We start from the raw sequence: 21,711 nt of genomic DNA, 5'->3' as shown, positions 1-21,711 counted from the left end.
AGTCGCAAACAAATGAGCGGTACCTGGGTGATGGGAAACAAAGACGCGTCAGGTGTTCGCGTTGACTCGACGTGTTTCGTTCTGTCACCAAGTGAAACCTTGGAAGCACTGCGACTGAATGGCCGTGTCGTCGCCGGTGTTGTCGCAAGCAGGAAGTTTGATCTCGAGTGCGGTAGTGGTAAAATTTAGTTTTAGCAACACTTCCGTGCAGCAGTTTTAATCGCCTTCGGGAGAATTTAATTTAACCCGGCCCTTGATACTTCGTGCAAGGCTCCGAATACTGAGTGATTCCCGCAAAATGACGGAAGGATTTTTTTCGACAACGAGTATTGTCACTATAGCTTGGTCAATCGATGCTTACCGACCATAAAGATGTAAAGGATGGGACAAAATCCTTAGGACAAGAATCAGACTTAGGTATAGGGGCTACTAATTCGTAAAGAGCGGAGATGACATAAAATATGTATCTGTACTGTAAAGCGATGTTGTTCCAACATGAGTGTGTATACATATATATATATATATATATATATATATATATATATATATATATATATATATATATATATATATATATATATATATATATGGGAAATGAGGGGCTCGGTGAAATAAGACAGAAAATAAGGGTGGGCAGTCAAGAAAACCTCGGAAAGCAAAGGGGAGGTTTTGGTGGGTTGTAGAAACAGATGCAGAATTTTTTGAGTCAGAAAGAAAGTGGTGAAAAAATGCCCGCCGGGTGGGATCCGAACCCACCACTTTTTCACCACTGTCTTTCTGACTCAAAAAATTCTTCATCTGTTTCTACAACCCACCACAACCTCCCCTTTGCTTTCCGAGGTTTGCTTGACTGCCAACCCTTATTTTCGATATATATATATATATATATATATATATATATATATATATATATATATATATATATATATATATATATATATATATATGAGAGAGAGAGGGCGAGACTACATGTAAAAGAGACACCTCGTTCACAGTTCAATGGGCTGCCTTCAGAAGTTACATCCTTATAAATAGGATAGAAGCAGTCTCCTTCCTTGTTCGGAAGACGAGAGAAACGGCCATAGCCTAAGAAAAACAGCTTGGGCTACTTAACGCGTGCATATCAGGCACCCCCCCTCTAACCTCTAGGTACAACACGCGATGCGGGGAAGGGTGGCAACACGGGGTAGACAGAACAAGGTGTTGTATTCGGCCTTCAAGGCGCGCTCGGAACACGACGGAAGCAAACAGAACAAAGGGCTGCGAAGGAAGAAATAGAAAAAGGAGGCAACTGTCACGAGTCACGCTGAAGACTGTGTGATGCGACAAGCCGGGTGACAAGAAAACAAACATTCTAAGCGGGAAAAGCTGCGGGGTACTGAAGAGGGGCGCAGCGAAGTACTCCACGAATGGTAGCGACATGCAAAGAAACGAGCAGAAAGGTGAAAGCTCGAAAGCGAGGTGTGCGACGAGTCGCCACCCACAAGACACAGTGTTGCAGGTTTGTTTTCGGAGGATGAGTGATGTCCCGCTATTGTTAGTTCCATCCGGGGTTAGGGAAAAGGTTAGGCCAGAGTGACGTATACTCTTGCTCAAGAAAAACAAGAGCGCATCGCCGGACTTCTACCGGCTGGGAATAAGCTGGGCTATTTCGCGTACAGTGAACTTTCAGGCTACAGAGACGATAGGATAAGCGTAATAGAGAGGCTGGCTTGGTTTTATATTAAACACAGAGGCCTAAAAATGGTGAAATATATTCAGCACGTAAACACAGCAGAATATATGTTACAACCTCTGGCCTGCACATTTGTGTTGTCAAAATATCTTCTCCCCAAGCATCTGCTTTTCTAACATCACAAATGCTGACTAAACAGCAACTGTGTGGCGTTCATTCTGACAGGCCTAGCAGGGAAGATTTCGATGCTGCTATGCTGACTAGGTGACCTTGGCTTACCTCTGGTACACAAACGCATTCCAAGAATCGCTAAAATTAATCACACCTACCTGGTTTTCGCTCCACTTTTATTTCGAGAACGCATAGTGAGATATGGTGGGGGAAGACCTGGCCACTGCACAGCGGGCCAACGAATGTATACGTTCGCAGCAACTGTCTGCACGGTTTGACTGCCCGCAGCTAGAGCGGGCGCCTTTCTGGCTTCAGCGGCCAGGTGGGCTCGAAACGAGAGATAATCAATCGACTTCCCGAGACCCACCGATAAATAATACGCTTTCTTCCCCACAAAGGGAAGAAAGAGAAATCCATGGCCATAAGAGGCGTCGGTGGTCGCTGCCGGAAACGAGACGCGCCGAGGACGGACGCCACAAGAGGAGGACGAAAGGCGCGGGGAGTAAAAAAAGAATAGCGAAAGAAGCATGCCAGCCTCGCCTCGGCTACAGAAAGGGAGCCTGGTTCTTAAGCGTCGCGTAATCCCGAGGACTTAGTGGGTTATTAAGTTGTCCGCGTAAGCCACCCGGATTATTCCTGGGTAAGGGGAAGAAGCCCCGCTGTGTCTGGTTGTTATCCTGTTTGATTCTCCTGTTGTCCTCGCCACCCTCTTTCGCCCCCGCTCCTTCATTTCCAGCGTTCTTGATCTCGACGCGGTTATTGCAGGAAGGGGCTGCCGTTCCTCGACGCCCTCACCGCCGGTGTTCGCCCCGTCCGCTCCGAACGAAGCAGAAACATGGTCGCGCTTTCCAATCTCACTTTGTCCGCCACTAATTTCCCTCTACCCGTTCCGCTCAGCTCATGCGTCGATAACCCTTTTGCCAGCTCCTCTCTCTTTTGTTATATGCGAGCTTATTTTTGGTGCACCAAAGAGAATGGGGATTCTGACGATTTACGGCTGCACGAACACTTATTTTACTCGTAACCATTCTGTCGCATATATGCAGTAATGCCGCATGCTGAAATGCTTACAGCGCCCCTAATAGTATTTTCATCTCCGAATTAAAGGGATTCGTCTGTTTTTCCTCTATCTAGCCTTTAAACTGGGTTCATGGTTAATTTGTATGCGCTTCTCTGTGGATATGTATCGCTTTGCTAAAGTAACAGCCGAACGGTAGTGTGTGCGCGGCAGCTTAGGACTAATGTTTCGTTTTAAGGGCTTATGACGCTAACCGGTATCCGCAGCTTGGGGAACGCTGAGTACAAGGAGTACGTTTAGCAGCAGAGCTGTTTAAGCTAGTTCCGCCATGGAGCGTTACCAGAAAACTCAGCCCAGCCGAGCGCACGTGAGCGTGCGCCTTGTGAGGAGCGTCAGGCGTCGTCCAGGCTTGCGCGTGCGCTAGCGACACGTGAGGAGCTCGCAAAAAATACCAAGAAAATATACCGAGCGCACGTGAGCGTGTGCCCCGTGAGGATCGTCCGGCGTCAGCTAGCTTGACCTTCGAGAACACCCTGCCTAGCGTTCGTAGCATGTTCTCTTGCATGCTGTTCTCCTCGCCAGTTCACGTGCGTTCGCACCTGAGGATTTAGCTACCAGGCCGACTTCGAAGACAACGTGCCGCCTGAAGTGGAGAGCACAGACGCCGAGTTCGCGCTACGACGGCGAGGTCGCGAAGCCGGTTGGCGTGGGTTCTCGCGCGGCTTTGGGAGAGACGTGAAAGGCTACGGACAAAAACGATCTTGCCCTGCCAATCATGGAGAACTTTCAGCGGCAAATTCGGAAATTCATGTGAGGTACAACAGCCGGGTCTCCGACGAAAGGAGAGGGGCCGCCAGCTCTGCTGTTTCTCCAACCTTGCACCACTAGTGCAAGCTGCGCCAATTTTTTTGTCAATGGGTGCCGGCTATCGACGTAAAAATTCAGATCGACGACGTTAGACCTAACGTTTTATGCTTAAGCTTAACGGAAGGCAACCTTCAAGTGAAGCCTTGCGACGTGCGAAGCAACGTCATACTCATTTGACGCTGAACTGCGGGCACCTTTACAATCCTGAGGCAACCGAAAATTAATTTTCTGAGCTTTTCTGCGAAAATATCGCCTCTCTCCTTGAGGTGACTTACGGTTATTCCGTCGTATCCTTCGGCATTTCTTATCTTCATCCCTATAATCGGCTTTTCAACCTCGTTTTTACTTACTGTTGTAGCATTTTGAACCAAGTTAATCATTTCAGGGCTGTTTACTGGCCTAACTGCTGGCGTACAACTGAGCATAAAACTTTTCTTCTACTTTCATTATCACATCCATGTAGTGCGAAAAAAATACCATTTCTTTCGTCTCTGAGTGCATACGTTCTCTCTCTTCCAATAGCAAACTTATTCGTTGTCCGTAATTTTACTCCTTTATCATTTTTGTCGAATGTTTGCCATGTATGTACGAATGGTGCTAACCGTACTTCTGTTAATTAATTTCGACAGCTCCGCCAATTCGATGTGCTCCTTTGTTTTTGCTACTTATATCCCTGCATTCCGCATGTTTCATTGTTCTCGGAGGCGCATGGTTTACCCGCATCTGTTCTGCTCCTCCTACAGTTACTGCTGATTTGTTGTTGCAGTCTACACTATCTTCCTTCCCTCCCTTTGAGGCGCCTCCTTATCAACCGACCACTTAACTCGCTGCCCTTAGTCCCCAGTCGAGCACCTGCTCACAGCGATAAAGGGAAGAATATCAGGTTGTGGACAGGCCACCTTCGAAATTTTCACCTGGAAAGGTTGAAAACTACAACTCTGCTGAGTAAGGGCAGCTAAGCCGTGCTGTTGGAGGAACTCGCGGGCACAAAAGAGAGCGTCCTAGGATTAAGCGAGGTTGTAAGAAGAGGTAGGCCATTCACGAGTTGAATAAGGGACAAATTCTGTTTTATTTAGGGCATAAAGAACGGAGAGAGCTGGAGATTAGATTTTTGATACACAAAGAGATAGAATTGGTAATTCTACCGCGTAAAAAAAGTTAGAAAAGTGTGAATGGGAGCGTGATAAGTCACAGAACCCGCACATCAGTTGATAATACCAGTTATAAAGGCAATGAGTTCCCGATCGTCGCTCTGAGGCAAAAAAGACTGACTGAGATGTGATTACCACTATGCATGGGCTACAGGGCTTGCCAAAAATCTAAGTCCCAACTTCACTCTTAAACAAGGCTGGCTCTCGTCTGTACGCATGGTCTCCAGAAATGTCATGTTCTGCCGTGTTTTACAGTGCCAGCTGTTGATGGGAGACCAAGGCGAAATCACCCTGTCCACGCCTGAAAATCAGAAGCCGCAGACCGGCAGAGTAGGAAGAAAAAAATATCGACGGCGCCGGGGTAGCGAGGTCTGCCAGGTGTCGCTTGGTATATATAGAAAATAATGGCCACTGGCAGCGCGCGTTATTGGAAGCTGAGCCGACCCACTCAGCAGTGACTATCCGGGTGCGTTATTGCAAAACTGACCACCTCAGTATCCATGTGTGTTCATCCTTGCTCTCAATAATGTGGCATGACCGCAGCGTGGTGCTGTTACATAGTGCTCATTACGATGCATTTTGAAAAAAAAAAAAAAACTTCAGGAACTCATCCCCGATGCCTATTGATGTGATGCTGTTGCCATTCTTCCGGCTGTGGGAAAGATTTGTGTCAACAAACTGCACCCTCCCTCCCTCCCTCCCTCCCCTTTTCCCACTCTGCCTCCCCTGCGGGTTCGATTCCCGGCCGCGGCGGCCGCTTTTCTGATGGAGGCGAAAAGCAAAAACGCCCGTGTGTACGAGATTTCGGCGCACGTTAAAGATCCCCAGGTGGTCAAAATTAATCCGGAGCCCTCCACTACGGCGCGCCTCATCGTCTGCGTTGCGTCGGCGCGTAAAACCCTACAATCAATCAATCAATCAATCTCTCCCTCCCCAATTTGAAGGTCAATTTGCTCCTACACGCGCTGTAAGACGACCACCATCTCCGATATCATGATGTACCCGCCGCGGTGGCTCAGTGGCTAAGGCGTTGCGCTGCTGAGCACGAGGTCGCGGGTTCGATTCCCGGCCGCGGCGGCCGCTTTTCTGATGGAGGCGAAAAGTAAAAACGCGTGTGTGTACGAGATTTCGGCTACCGTTAAGGATCCCCAGGTGGTCAAAATTAATCCGGAGCCCTCCAGACTGCGTGCCTCATAACCTGTGTAGTTTCGGCACGTTAAACCCCACAATCAATCAATGTCATGATGTATTCTCAGCGTGCCTTTTTTTTCTTCCCCCATACTCGTATACGAGAGCCCGCCTAGAAGCACACATTTCACACACATTCTGCAGCTCGCTTGACGTGGTGTTTTCAGAATTAGGCACTAACGACTGCATTGAAACGCATCTGCTGCTTTTGGGGTTCAGGCGAAACACCAGAACCTCTATGTACACTTACGTGTACGTTAAAGAATCCTAGAGGGTCTGAACGTGTGGTCCTCCTCCACGGCACTCGTCCTGGGCAAGCTCACTTTTGTGGACGCTTATTTATAGCGTCGAAACTCAACCAGAGATCTGTAACGAGGTCTGGAGTAAAGAGCCATAGAAAGCTACGTGCCGAAACCTCGCGCGTATGTGCATCTCGCCTGCATTAGAAATAAAGTCTCCGCAGTCGCAAATTTGACCAACGAGTCCGCGTACTCGCTCAAGTCAACTTTTACGCAACCGCGGCAGGCATATCAACATGGGTTAAATCTGGAGTTTTTTGGGGACCTTTTCCGCAGTTAATAATATCGCCAATAATAAAACTCAGCTGTAACATAGTTCGAGTTGAAAATTCCTATTCACCAAAGCTGACCGCAAGTCTCTATAAAGCAGGCGGTCGTGTTGCAGTGGCGAACGGCTCCAGCGGGAGCACTTTACTTTGTGTATGTGCGTTGTATCCGTATACGACTGAAAAGTACGTGCATACAGTGGCGTTCACACGTACACTTGTTCGTTTTGTGTGCAAGGTGCTCTTGCTCTAAACTTTTGATGTGACGTCAGCGAAAACAACGATTTTGCTGGAGCGATTTGTGAGATCTTAGAGTAACGCTACTGCGTTTACGCAGGAGAAAAGATGCACGGTGGTCCACCAGTGCTCTTTCTTGTCATTCACGCCTTACGTGTGTACACCCACCAACGCTGGACGTGCGCTCCAAAGCATCTAGTGAGGGCGACCGTAATGGGGAGGTGAGACAGAAAAGTTCTCTGCCGAAGCCACGGAAAACAGCTCACTTATTGCTTCTAAAGGCAGGACTTGAGATATTTCTTTCCTTGTTTTTTTTTTCCTTAAGGGGACCCGCGGCACAAGTCATTTCTGCACTGAACTAATCAAGGAAAATGGAGGGCCAATTTTTCATTTCCTTTATCAACGAAGGGGAAGAATTCTCATCCTTCTTTTTTACGTTGCAATAACTAGCCCGGTTGTCACGTTCAATATTTCTCTTTCTCTCCCGTTCTTTTTTTTTTCCTCTCGCTCCTAGCGGATTCTCACACTCCACTTCCGGATCTTTTTTCTTCTATTTCCTCCATTTTGCGGTATCAAGGTTCAAACGCGCTCTGGCCTCTAAAGACCCGCCAACTTACGACGATCGCTCGAAACCACCCCGTTGTAATCGGATTTCGGAAAGATTGCTGCCTGTCCCCCTCCCCTCTTCCATCTCTCCAGGACGACCGCTACCACTCTCCTGGTTCCCGTCTTGATTGGCCGTTTTCTCTCCTGTTAGGAAGGCGAAAGAAAAATAAACGCGAGCCATCGCGACCTAGTCCTTTATTTACTTCTTTTAGCAACTAATTTTCTTCTGTGACGTTTGAAAACTGTCGCGCTGCTCCGCGGCGGAATCGGTAGAGAGGCAACAGTGCTTCATTTACGCCATTGCAGAACTAGTTTAGCTAGCACAGCTCGTTTTCAGATTCTAAGAAAAGGCATGATCTCAAATAGAATTTTAGCGTGGAGAATGCCAAGTTCTGTGCGAATATTGCCACACTCAGCGCGTCGGCTCGCATACAGGAGAAGTTTGGGAGGCGTGTCAAAGTTTAAGTAACCTAAGAAAAAAACATTTCAAGGTCAGCGTTGTGCCCTTATATTAGTACTGACAAATTCTCTGCACTAATTAGCCCTACGGGCGCAAAGTTTAATCTTAAATAATATTTTGCAATCCGAACGTACAGCCATTTCATGACTGTTTCCATACATTTGGCGGCTTATAAGGCTATGATAGTTAGCAATCATGCTTATTGAAGCCATCGGCAGATCCCAAATGACTTTTGGGGGAAAGAAGAGGGTTTGGTTACTTAATGGGTAAGTCCAAAAAGAGGGGCACTGTCCCGGGCTGTGGCATTAGTAGTGCTAGTTTATAAGCCACTTGGTGGTGAGTGATCGCACCCATCATCCCCTGCATGCATCCGCCACTGATTGCAGTTTAAAGTGGAACCACTGGGTAAATTTGGTCATTGCATGCTGAAAAGCAGATCTCAGATGCCACCTTTGGCTGACACAACCCGATATGAAGTACGGCGACGGAAAGCTGTCGTTTTAAAAGAAGGAAAAAAAAAAACTTAGAGCGTGGCTTGCTCTTAATGGCCGTACGTGGGCACGTGCCTGGGTAAGATAACTCTCAAGATATTCTAATGAAAGTAATGATTTTGCTATTCCGGTCTATATACCATGTAATTGTATGTCACGTGTGTGTGTGGGGCGGGGCATGGTTTGGAGCCGCGACTGCACGCATGTTTGTTGTCGCTGTTTTAAGTTGAGGCGAAATCTACAAGCCATTGTAAATTTTCCTTCCGCCTCCCGGAGTCCTAAATTGGCAATAAAATTTGCTTTCTAGAAACCAACAGTTAAAGCTTGTAATTAATACATGAAATCACGCGGTTATAGTTCCCGCTTCGGTGCCAGAGGAACCTAGGTTCGAGCCCCTGAACTTACGAGCTGGGAAAACACATTTTGTTTTTCATATTCGTGTTCTGCCCGGCGTGCGCCGTGCGTATGATACTGACAAACCACACAGTGACGGACACATACTACCTGACCCGTACCATAGAAGAATACATACTTATAATAAACGATCGACAGCTGTCACTGAAGAAAAAAATACACAAATTTCGAGAATTATCTACCGATGCATAGGTATTCCTACGCGTCTTCTCTTTATTTTAAGTTTTTTTGCCTTCCACCAGTAATCTCTATTTACGCAACTGTAGTTATTTAATGTGTTGAAGTCACCAGTTATGCGTTTTCGTGCAGATACAAGGCGCTACGCTGTTGGTGGTTTTTCACGCCACTTTTTCGTGTTTCGGTTAGTTTTCTTTTTTTATTTGTCTTTTCCGGGAGAGGGCGGTGCATAAGATATTCCTTCTAAATTTTGTTAGTACAAATTTGCTATCAGTTTAGTTTTTCATTTTTTTGCATTTCCCCTTTGACCATGTAACTTCTATTAAAATAATTAAAACGATTTAATATGCCAACTTCGCCAATTATGCATTTTCGTGCAGATACAGGGCGTTACACGGTTGGTGCTAGGGGAAACTCGGCAAAGAATGCTTCCGCATTAAATTAAAACTGCTTTTTCAGGACATCCTAAAAAAGCTATCTCTGTATTGTAAACCCGCACAATGTCCTTCAATGAGGGCACAGTAGGCGCATTTTGCGTAGAAGACGTTAGATTTCTTTTTTTGTTTGTTTGTTTGTACCATTTCTAAACAACTACGGAAGATTTAAGACTTGTGCAGCTTTATCTCCACAGAATTATCGTATAACTATAGTGCGGTGCTTAAAAAAGGGGGACAGCAGTCGCAGCTTTCTAACTGTTACTTTTTCCTTGCATAATTCTGCAACGCGAAAAGACGGATCATTTCGTGTTGCATGGCAGTGTTCTGATAGTAATCTTCGTGATATAAGTTTGGTGTTCTTAATGCTGTTATTCAAGAATCGCTGTCATTTGTAATTAACAGAGTGTAACGACACCCGATTAGGTAACCACTCGTGTAATAAAGAGCGGCGCACTCAGGTGAACCGTGACGCGAAAGTTAAAGATTGCATAACAAACGTCGAATTGGTACGGGCTTGACGTGCGCACGTCCATTGCACGCACTCTTCTGTCAGGGCACGTACGACCGCTTTGTACATGACTCACCAGTATAGCAGTAGCCGACGGCTGCTCACGGGGAATGTTGCGAGCAGTTTCCTGATAAGAGATAGCCACGGGTCCCTATCGGTGGAGTACTCGATGATTGCGAAAAGCAGAGACAGGGCGTGTGGGGACAGGAAGTTTTTTAAGTGCCAGTATCGGACTTGTAGCAAAGCCAACGGAACAACCAGTCTGGATGACGAACTCTGGCTTCACACTGACTCAGAATAGTCGCAAAAATCCACCCGGGTTGGATGGATTGACTGGAAAAGAAGAGACCTTCCATCAAAGGTTTTCACAAATCGGGGCAGTCGATTTCATTTCTGTACGGTTACGGGTCCTGTAGCCAAGTACGATCACTTTTAGCGTGTTTTTAGCCGACACGCGCATTGAAGACATGTTTTTACCTGGAATGAAGCCCGTCGCTTACCCGGAATCAATTCCTGGAGGCCTCGAGTGAAATCGAGTACGCCATTTAAATGTACCACAGTCCTAAAGGCGATCCCGCGTTGAAAGAACTCGCACCAAATGCTGCGCACCCGAGATTGACGCCAGCACCAGCGTTACAACTCTGCCTGAGATGCTAAATTAAAACACTGATCTTACTGGATGGCGCTAGAAATAGCGGATGTGACTCCTTTTCACTATGAGTAACATGTTGTCATGATGTGTTTTACGCTGGCTTGTACCTGTTCTCGCTCCGCAAGTGTTATATTTTTGTCTTTGGGTGCAAATTGTTGTTGTAAACCCGAAGAAAGCTCTAAAGAATGGGGAACAACCCCGTTAGATGCAGTCGCAAGTGCCACACCGCTTCATTCGCTTCATTACAAGGCAGCTTCGCCGAGCGTCGCGTCGACGTGCGGGAGTTGCGACTGGGAAGTTTTTTTATCTTGCGAACGAGCACTGCCTATGGCTCTCACCAAATATCCCGCCGCGGCGTTTAGCCGAAGCAAATTGCACGAGGGCACTGAGTGTAGCACGGCCGTGACCGACGTCGAAATGAACCCCATCCCCAATTAGCCTCCACGCCTAGCCCCTTTCCATTGCACTATCTTTCCATCTACGGCGTCAGGCGAGGAGAAGAGAGAGCCGCAAGTGCCGAGAACATGCGCTAAAATTTGGGCGTGAATTCTTTGTCAAAACGAGTGCGGCGCATGACATCATTGCCCTTAGTTGCGAATTACACCAAAAGCCCCCAAAATATGCATCGAAAAGGAAACGCCCATGTAAAAAGAAAACCAGAAAAATTTCAAGTGCGTGAGGTCATGGAAGAAATTTACATATATAAAATTTTAATATTTTGAAACCAAACTTATCTTTGATCTGTACTTGGTCATAAAATCTCCCATTCGAAGGGTAACAGATGGCTACTAAAATCACGGATTTTTAGGAACTTCGTGCACTGTGGACAGTTCACATTTCAACTTTCACCCGTACATACAAAATTTACGCGTACGTTATAGAACCTAGACGATTTGAATTGATTCACAGCCTAAGCTACGACGCAGCTCATGGCTCACACGTGATTACCGGAACAAGAAAAAAAACAAGACCCATCCTATATTGTGAAGGTGGCAAACGTTATAGAGGAAACAGTGAATTTAGGAGAAAAGTATGAGCAAATTTTATTTCTCGAGAGAGTTTATGGTGGTCAACCCATACATGCACATCATTTTACTTTGACTCCACTGATCTTGGAAGTGGGGTGCCTATTAATGATAGCTAATCCACTCCGAATATATATCTACGTGATGAGAAGTATAATGTTGAGGCCTAATTCATGTTTTCATCTTGAAAATGGTGCCTATTATTAGCAGATATACTTTAGGTTCATGTCCAAGAGATGATACTTATAAACTTGAGTTCTACATCATATTTGGAACAGCGTGTGACTTTGGCAGTGACTGTGTTCTAATAGCCCACGCACCGGGACGTTTGTGTTCAAACGCCTCGCGCTAGAGAACGCCTCGCGCCTGAAAGACGCATGCAGCCTTGGGAGATTTTGTTCTCGGACACGGAAAATGCATTGAACCCTAAAGCCATATATGCTTCGCTTAGAAGGACAATTCAGAATTATTACGTTCGGCTACGAAAATAATCGGAAATACGCTTAGTTTTATATTTGTTATATTTTGGAGCAATAATTTTTTTTTCGTGGCCAAAAAATTAAAGTTCATTTCTTAAAGTAAGATGGTTCAACGCGAAGCTTTCTCTCATGCAAACTGAATGAATGTCAAAGTCAAAAACCAACGACTACGCCACGAACCCAAAAATACTGAGTGACCCGATGCGATATTTTGGTTCTATTAAGGGACGTTATTCTGGTCAGTCAGCATTTCTTGGGTTCGTGGCGTGGTCGTCGGTTTTAGACTTTGGCAATCATTCAGTTCGTACGGGAGGAAGCTTCGTGTTGAAGCATCTTCCTTTTGAGAAATTAACTTTGATTTTTTTTCTCTTGATGCCCTGAAGGAAAGCTGAGTGGACACAAATAATGTTCTCCAAACGTTTCAGAATCATCAACGAGTTGGCTTTCCTGCTGTGCGTTTTCGGCGCTCACGGATGAAACAATGAGACATAGCAAACTCCTCTTTAAAATGCGTATGTTTATGCTTGCCACCGGGAATTGCTTAAAAGTGGGTACACCTTAAGATCACGATCCTTCAAGGAGGATCGGTTTAACACGCTCAAAAAAGCACCATGCGTCGTGCGTCGTGCATCGGCCCATGAAGAGGCTTGCACAAAGGAGCAATAAGTAAGGCTCGCATGCCTGAGCGACAGCCACAGCCTGGCGCGCCACAGCCGCTCCTTGGGGACAAACAGGCAGCAGTGCTCTCGTTGGGGCGACCGTCTTGATTCGCAGCGTTGTTTAGCAAATGGGCCGTGCACGAAGAGAGAGACTACGGAGGGGACGGCCAGGCGCGGTCCGTATAAATCAGCCGCGCGGTGCTGGCGCCGCGGTGCAGGCGCCGGGCTCTTTGCTCCCACCCGCTGGAACCCCAAAGGTTCGCGCGCCGCATTTGGTACGCTTCGAACACCCGTCTTCACGCCCTGGTCTGCTACCGGCCTCGCTTTCTTCACCTTTTGCTTCTTTTTTTTTTATTTTTACGAGTTCTTTCTTCGCTCCCCCAGAGGCACCCGTTCGGTTACGTAAAAAGAAAGGGGTCTACTAAGAGATGACCTCGGGGGGTAAAAGAAGCCCAGACGACAAGCTTACAAAACGAGAGGAACAACTCGAAAGGCGAGCGTTTAGGCGCACTTGCGCTAAACTTCACATTTATTGCTGGGTGGGAGAGGGGGTGATCGACGGAAGTAATGGGGCGAGGCAGTCGAATTCTCACAGGGTTCGTCCTGTGGTCTAAAAACGACAACACACCCCTGGTGAAACAATCTTCTATACACTATTTTCAACTAACTGGGTTAGACAGAGACACAACCGGCTGAATTCCAGCGCGCATTTTTACATTTGTTTGTCTTCAAGTGCAGCTTTGCAAGCTTGGGCCAAGGCTTGCAGCGTGGGTATGATATAACGAGCATTTTCCATAATTTTTAAGTGCCAAAATTTCTCACACTACGAGCAATGTGCAATTAAAATTTTCAGTTTGATTTCATGATTGGCCTATATGTCTTGATCCCGAAGCTTGACAGCGAATTTGATTTCGTTTTGTTTCAATATCTGTCTTTAATAATCAGGTTGTAGGCACTGTTCAGATGATTTTTTTTCTTCTTTTATCTAAGGGCGATCAATGCGCGCGGGGAGACAGCATCCAAGAACGAATGCGAACCGTAGCCAACTCACACAAACTGGCAAAGAATCTCACGTATAGCCGCATGTCGGATATATTTGGTAATTGGTTTTGTTTTCCTTCGATGCCCGTACCGGCTTCACCTGAGCGGAGCGCTTGTGCTGATCATTCAGGCCGCGTCGCATGGCTGTCGTCATGATCCGCTGCGGCGTGCAATAAAGGAGGCGGGAGTGGAACGACAACGAGGTGCGGCGCGGTAGCAGAGTCAAAGTGAAAGTGGCTACATGAAGCATTTCCAAGTATGGGCCCCATGTTTCTGCCTTTGAGAAACTCTGAATTCGTTCGAAACGCTAACGGTCTTAGCGCTGTAAGCGCACGGTTGACTGAACAATGTTTCTTTTGAGCGAACTTTGATGTCCTAAGGCGCACAGCTGCAAAGCCACTCGTAAAAATTGAAATTTTGGGGACGAATTACGAGATTTGCGAGCAACCAGCTCCCTTACGGAACGATACAAACCGAACCGGCCGCATTCGACGCTGAGTTTGACGGCGCTGCCCACGCTTTGCTTTCACGCTCTGTCTGTCTTCAAACGGGGCTGTCGTCACCCAAAACGCATTTATGAGATCTGCATTTTATGCCTACAAAGGTGGCTGCGCCTCAGCGCTTCCTCTTTGAAGATGGAACTTCCACCGAGTGTTCTGGGCTTTTGGTCTGCGATAAAGTTGAGGGAGAGAGAGAAAGAAGAAAAAAAAAAGCGGGCAGCAAAAATGCTACCTAACTGTTGTTTAAACACAGCATCACGTCTCTTCGGGCACGCGTTCTCAAAACGACGAACGGTTAAAAAGGGAGACGAAGGAAATAAGACGGCCGAGAAAGGAGGAAGATGAAGTTTTGTGGAGTGCAGTGTAAACAGAAACAACAAAGAAAAAAACAGTTAGATTGGAAATCTGACTCAGCATCGGAATGCAAATGAGATTCTTGTGCTACCTGCTTTTGCCGCTCGCTTAAGAGACGCAGGAGGAGAGGGGGGGCCCTGGCAAACAAAGTCAACACTAGGGCCGGCCGTATAATCGGCCGAACGGGAGCGAAGCAAAAAAAAAAAAAAAAAAAAAAAAACGGGGAAATGTCTTACGGAGAGGGCGAATGTAAAGTGGAATATTTTCCCCGTGGCGTTAATCCCGCACAGTCCTCTTGAGCGAGAGCGTCTCTGGGTGGGACCTTTGAAAGGAACGAGAAATATGGCCCGGTCCAGTCGTCATTAAATGTTCTCGCGAAAGAACAGTTGGCTCTAAGCTAGAAAGCACTCCTGACTTTTTTTTTTCTTCCTTCTTCCCGCTCTGGCTGATCGGGAAGTTAGATCTCTCCTTCGCCCTTTCTTGCCTTTTTCGGGAACTCACTTTTTACTTCCGATCTCGTGCTTTCTCCCGGCAATCAATATTTCTCGCCTTAAGTGCTCCTGTTATGGCTTACTGAGAACACAAACGTTTCAGTTTGGAGCCTACAGCTTCATAGCAGGTTCCGTCCATCGGTACAACGTCCTTTTCGCACGTTTTATTGGTTTTTAATGGGCTATCGTCAAAGGGCTACTCCCCAGGGGTCTTAACCTGTCCAGAGGGTTGTAAAGGGAACTAGAGCGTCTGACGCATAAAAATAAAAGTCGAAGTTCGGCATCGCTGCTCTCCACCAAGAAACTCACGCTAAGACAAATGTTCGACAGAGCGGCACTTTAGACGATGCCGAAAGCGGGTCAGGCCGGGCGATTGAAGCCCTACGCCTGGGGCGATTCTGAAAGAATGGAAGGCCCTTGCGAAGGAATCGGTGGAGGCCAATCCCCAGCCATTGTGCTAGTATTTTGTGGAAAAAATGAAGGAAGCCCACACTAACACGTAAGGCTTGGAGGTCTTCACAACCATCACGACTGTTTAAGTCCACAGCTGCAGCCGATTTGCTTCTTCTTCGCTGCCGCAACGACCTTTACTGCACCATCGTTGCTATAAGTGCGAGCTTCCTTCATTATTGTGGAAATGATAATCCTTGGGCATCCCCTCGGAGGGGCGTACGCTATAACGTGTCTTTCTCGTTCCGAGCAAGTGTTGACCCGATTTTTTTTACGGCGAACGCTGGAGCCCCTCGTACCGAGCAAGTGTTGCCATGATTACAGGGAACGCTGGAGCTTTATTGTTTTTTTTTTTTTTTTGCCAATCTTGGCCAATCTCCTTAATTGGGTATGCTTGGCTTGACAAACGTGCGCCGGGGACGCTCCGCGGTCGTCGCGAGGTACGCACACATGAGCGCTCGGCATTTTATTGTCTTTTTTTTTTACTGCCGGGCGATCGCCGCGAGGTACGCGCTCACGTGCGTGAGCTCGGCATTTTCTGGGTATTTTTAACTGCGAACAGGAAAAATCACGATTTACTAAACAGCTTCGCTGTTAAAAATCGTTCAGATGTCCCACAAGCCGGCGTGCAAAAAGGAGCCCCAGGGCGGGCACCGGACCCCTTACATATTAACGACCTCAGGTAGTGCCTAACATTATTCGCAGCCGAATTGAAAAGTTTCGAGATGACTGGAGCTAAATAAAACTGACCTAGTGCGGAAAAGACCACAAGGCATGCATGTAAAATGACCGACTACAGGGTTCCTAGGGAGTTCCTACAAAGCACCTTTAAAGTTCCTATCGAAAAGTTTATACAAAGACAGCGCAAGTATACATGGAACTCATAAAAATACTAAGAGAAAGCGCCATACGACAAATTATCGCATTAGGTTGTGATGCTCATAGTGCTTATAATACATACGACCAAGAGAATGACACAAAAGAAAAACCAGCAAGAAATTAACTTTTCTCAGTGGCTTGCTATAGGCAAATGCTGCGCTTAACTTACTTTAGCTTCGTTTTTTTTTTCTTTTCTATAGCTCACGCAGCGAGTAAGACGCACCTTTATATTTTGGATGTTTCCACGTCCTCAACAGTGTTTTTCGCTTTATGCTTGTATAGTGGATCAGTGTTAATGATGTATCACCGCATTAATACTAAATTATGTATCGCTCAACAAGTAGTTTGACCGTAGTGTGAAACGCTTAAGCAAAGAGTATTGAAAAAGGGGGGGGGGGGGGGGCGGTCTGGGCCTCGCCTGTGACTTCAGTACCACTATTAATATTTGCCTACTTTGTGGTCGCGTTAGCGGCAGTTCAGAATTTATCGAAGTGCCGTCAAATGACTCACGGTATTCATTCGTACCGAGTGCATACCTCATTGTCATGTAATCATATGAAACTCGGGAGCTATGTTTTCACTACTGTATACCACATATACATAGGTATGAAGAAAAATTCATAGCGCATAAAAACAAGGACAGAGAAGAGGAGAGACAACACGGAGCGCTCCGTGTTGTCTCTCCTCTTCTCTGTCCTTGTTTTTATGCGCTATGAATTTTTCTTCAAAGCATCACCAACTAGCCCAGAAATCCGTACTCGTATACATAGGTAGTTCTAATCAAAATAGGAGCCTCAGCTGTCGCTTTCCCTGCATGCTGTTCAGACAACGAGCTCATCAAGAACATTAATGTTATCCCGCCTACAGTACAATAAACTCTCTGAACGAACTGTAGCATGTCGAACTTGCAGCCTCTAACAATACTGACACCACTTCCTCTGCTCGTTGACGTCTTTTACCCGACGTAATTTGCATAATCATCACCACACCGACTAAGGAGACCAGTGTGAAAATCACTTCTGACTTTTCTTTTCTGATGGAGGCGAAAAGCAAAAACGTCCGCGTGTACGAGATTTCGGCGCGCGTTGAAGATCCCCAGATGGTCAAAATTAATCCGGAGCCCTCCACTACGGCGTGCCTCATCATCTGCGTTGCGTCGGCGCGTTAAACCCTAAAATCAATCAAATCAACTTCTGACTTTTCTGCATCGTGGGAAGTTGCGAAAAAAGCTTCCGGACGGTCTGTGACACCTGTGGGGTGTAATCTTGAGAACCGTGCGCTCTAAAGCCCGTTCTACATGGCGCGATTTTCCCTGCGAATTCGCAGATGCGGCGCCGCTCGTGAAACGACCTTTTTTCGTTGCTGCGGCAGTGTCAAATGTTTGAAACGACCGAGCAACCCCCGCGAACGCCGCTCGTGCGGCGTAGAGGGGCCGGGGCCGCATCAATCGTCACGGCATCACCATCTGCATGCTTTGCAACCAGATGGCGTGGCCTGTATGAGCGCGGCGTAAGAGGGGGCACACCAAACAAATGCACGTGCCGCTCACAACACGATGTGGCACGCTGTTTTCCACGAATGCTCCATCGGTGAAGTGTAAAAAGGGCCTTTTTATAGAATACAGAAGAACGGAAGTACAGAAGAACCCAAGAAGAACCGTGCGGGGTATACCGAGGTGCACAAGGCACGCACCATAGAGTTTCATACTAATATCAGACTCTGGTAATATATACCAGAGGGAAATCAGACGCTGCGCTCGCGGGCCGCCGTGGGCGGCGCCATTGCAGCTAACGACGTTCCTCGCCTACTTGGCTTAGCTGGCCATATGGCTTCTTTTTTGTCTCAAAGCCAGAAAGGTGACTTTTTTTTTTACTTCTGCATCATGCATAAAGCTTCTAAATAATTACTGACAAATAAACCTTTCTGGAAGTTCAATGTTATAATAACAAAGCCAATTTCAACAATCTGTTAGAGTAATATTGTTGCTTTTTTGCAGCCAAAGGCAACTTTTCAGCCTGTTCAGGAGCCATGCCAAGGACAAGTGGAACGTGCCTGGCCGGTACATGACGGAACGCTCGCTGAAGCGCGGCTCCCCTAGACAGTAGCGCCAGATTTCCCTCTAGTGTATATTAGTATGAAACTCTGTGGCACGCACAACAAACGAACCCAGTGTTGCTTTCTGTGTTTGTCTCCTGTGCTATGCGTGTGGATACTGACAAATAACAGCCGATTGTTAAATGAAACCGCAAGTAAACTCATATTTACTGCAAAACAGTCTGAAACAACTTGACCAGAAAGTAAAATAAAACCTATTTTTTAAAATCACAACAAGCTTTGCTCGTTGCACACTTAATTCGGTGTGCAAACAATGTGCCTCTGAAATGCGAAAATCGCGACGATCGCAGACATTTTCGCAGGCCATGTAGACGACATTTACAGGCATTGCGAACGTCGTAAGTGCGAATGTCCGTTCAAATGCTGCCGCACTCGGGCAATCGATAGGGCCTGGAAAAACAAAGCTCGGGGACGCAGCACCCTAAACGCGCTCTGCCTGCAGATCAAACGGCGTCAAAAAAAGTTTTCGTTGCACACTTGAGGAGCGCGCCCTTCTTCTCTTCGCTTTCTCCCCTCCTATTTTTTATGCTAATCCTTTTTTATGTTTTCCTGTCTTCCCGCTTTTCCAGGGGCGAACGTAATGCCCGCAACGGCGGTGCAGCGAGGAAGAGTGATGGTGATGAACTCGACAACAAGGATAAACTTCAGGTGAAGCGGAAGAGCGCGACTCCCCGGCCGGTGGAACAGGGAGGCCACGAATCGCCAGCTTCACGGTGAGCGCATATCTCTCGCAACTCTTCGTACCCTCCCGCCAATAACGCTGTTTGTTGTTTCCCGAATGAAGTCGCCCTCGGTGTTAGGCATCCTCCCCGACGAAAAGATTAAAAGTAAAGCCCCAAAAGACAACGTTCGCGATCTATTAAAGTGTCGCCGGGAGCGGTGTACCGAGCGAAAAATAGGGCGTAAAGACGCCTGCAGCGAGGAGGCGCCGTATAAATATCTACACATAAGCGCCCGCAAAAAAAACTACGCTTGGTTGGGGTTGCCGCCGTGAGCGGAGGCTCCTGGCGTGCGCTCCCACGACGGCGGGGTGGTATTTGGCGAGAACCAACCAATTAACTCGTCTGTCGGCCCCGCAGATCCATCAGGTTCTCCGTCGGGGTTGGGTGACCAGGCCAACGCGCTGCCGCAAACCACAGGCTGCCCGCCGACGCTTCTGTCGCCGGCACGTGGCGAGCGACGAGGCAGAGGCAAGCACAGTAATTGACGCCGATCAGTGTGTATATACGCAAGTACTCCACATCGCACACGAGCCGTCAATGGAACTTGCCGTTCCGTTCTCTCTCTCCTCTGTGGGGTGCCTGCGAAGTAAAATAAGCCATTTATTGCCGCAAACTTGTACGCGTGGCCACTGCAAGACGTATTGAGCTGTAATAATTAGTGATGATGATGACGATGATGGCGACGATGCTGGTGGTGATGATTATGAAGGGAGGTGGGGGAAGAGGAAGAATTCCCTCGTTTTCCGCTTGCCTTTACTAACGGTCCTTAACCGCCTACTGTTTACAAGACTTTATTACCTACCTTAGAGACACGTGTCTTGGCGTGCTGATTGGACATTACCTTGGATTTTTTCGTGTTTATTTTTAAGCCTGCACCCATACTTTCCGTTAAGCCTGCAGCCATACAGGTGAACCATCCGTTTAACAGAGTGGCTGCAAATTCAAATAAAATAGACCGAGGGCTCGATAGAGAGATGGGCTACGAACATTTCGGGGGAAAGCGTGGACTCAGCTAGCACTCGGTAAGCGTGTTTGGAGATCTTTGGGAGAGGCTTTCGTCCTGCAGTGGACATAACCATGATGATGATGATGATGAAATCGCGGCAGTCGAATGGATTATTGCCTGAAATTTCTTTTACCTTAATCGTTCTCCCCTTACTTATCTGAAATGGGGGTGCACCCCCCCCCCCCCTCTGAAATTTCTGCTATGAAAGATGGGCGTGGCGTCAAAACGTTTCTTAAAGGAGGCCAGTGAATATATCTACCAATGTACAAGTCTACGGCTAATTATGTTTTATCGTAAACGATGCGGCAAGCTCACGCAGCTTCGATGTCTACTCGCACCATGACGATCAACCGCTTAGCAATGTCTCTATACAGATAAAAATTAAAGGAAAACAACATCCGGGAGGTCATGACAAGTACGCACACTGGACACTTTTATGTTTTTGGTTTTCAACTTTGGTTTAGCTTTTTTATCGAACTTTTTTATCCTTACGTGTTCAACTTTCTTGCTTTACTGGGTAATTCCCATGACGTTTGTTCGTCTTGTAGGTAATTTTTGTTTTTGTTTCATTGTGATAGCGAAAGAACTTCAACTCCTGCCATTTCCGCGTGTAATGTTTTCTGTATTAAAGGTCATAATAATTTTAATGCTTTTTTCACATTTATTCTGGGTTCACAATCGGCAAGGGTTGATCGTGTTCGTACGGAAGGTATTTTTTTTATACATATGACGCCTTAAATCTGAACATCTACTGCGTATAGACATATTCAGGAATAGACGTCTTGTCATGGTATACATACCAGATCTTCAGTCTTGGGCGACAGTGTACTCTTAGTCGCCGATCGCCAGCGCATTACAGATGGCATCCTAGCGTCCAGACATTGATGTCTAGGTCTCGACAAGCCCAATTCGCAGGTCTGCGACAGTAGGAGAAGAAAAAAAAGATGTCAAGGATAAGGTCACGAAAAGTGTAGGAAAGGGGAGAAAGCTGTGTACACAAAAACTAAGGCGGCGAAGCGGCACAAGACGGCTCTCTCCCCGGCCAGTGTTTGTTTTCGGGGCCAAGCCGTTGAGAGGCCCTTGGCACCTTCCATTTTTGGTTGCCGAAGAAGAAGTGTTTGCGGAACAAAGTCGCAGGAGCGAAACACTGCCGGCGAGAGCATTTGTCAATACGCGCTCACGGCGGAGCCGGGACTGCTGCTGCATTCCCGGCCGTGCGTTTTGCAGCGGCACGGGGGCGGAAGGCAAACAGGCCGGCTAGCAGAGGGCGCGCTCTGCTCCGAATCAGACGACAGTTGGTTAGTTGGCTTCTCCACTTCCGGTCTCCTTATACATAATTCTTCGTTTTACTTCCGGCTCACATGGCCCCCCAC

At 47.0% G+C, this 21,711-nt stretch overlaps 1 protein-coding gene across 1 annotated transcript in view; it reads left to right on the top strand.

Annotated features, from left to right (window-relative positions):
• Positions 1–21,711, top strand: part of LOC144161799 (uncharacterized) — a 120,435-nt gene that overhangs the window by 34,502 nt on the left and 64,222 nt on the right. The window contains exon 3 of the mRNA XM_077692400.1: positions 19,180–19,323. Coding sequence (XP_077548526.1) covers positions 19,180–19,323 — 144 coding nt within the window. The remainder of the gene's footprint in view (positions 1–19,179; positions 19,324–21,711) is intronic.

This window comes from Haemaphysalis longicornis, unplaced genomic scaffold (genome assembly GCF_048455015.1).
Source record: "Haemaphysalis longicornis isolate Haplotype H1 unplaced genomic scaffold, Haemaphysalis longicornis Haplotype H1 scaffold_1, whole genome shotgun sequence".
Taxonomy (NCBI): domain Eukaryota; kingdom Metazoa; phylum Arthropoda; class Arachnida; order Ixodida; family Ixodidae; genus Haemaphysalis; species Haemaphysalis longicornis.
This window is presented reverse-complemented; position numbering and strand designations above follow the sequence as displayed.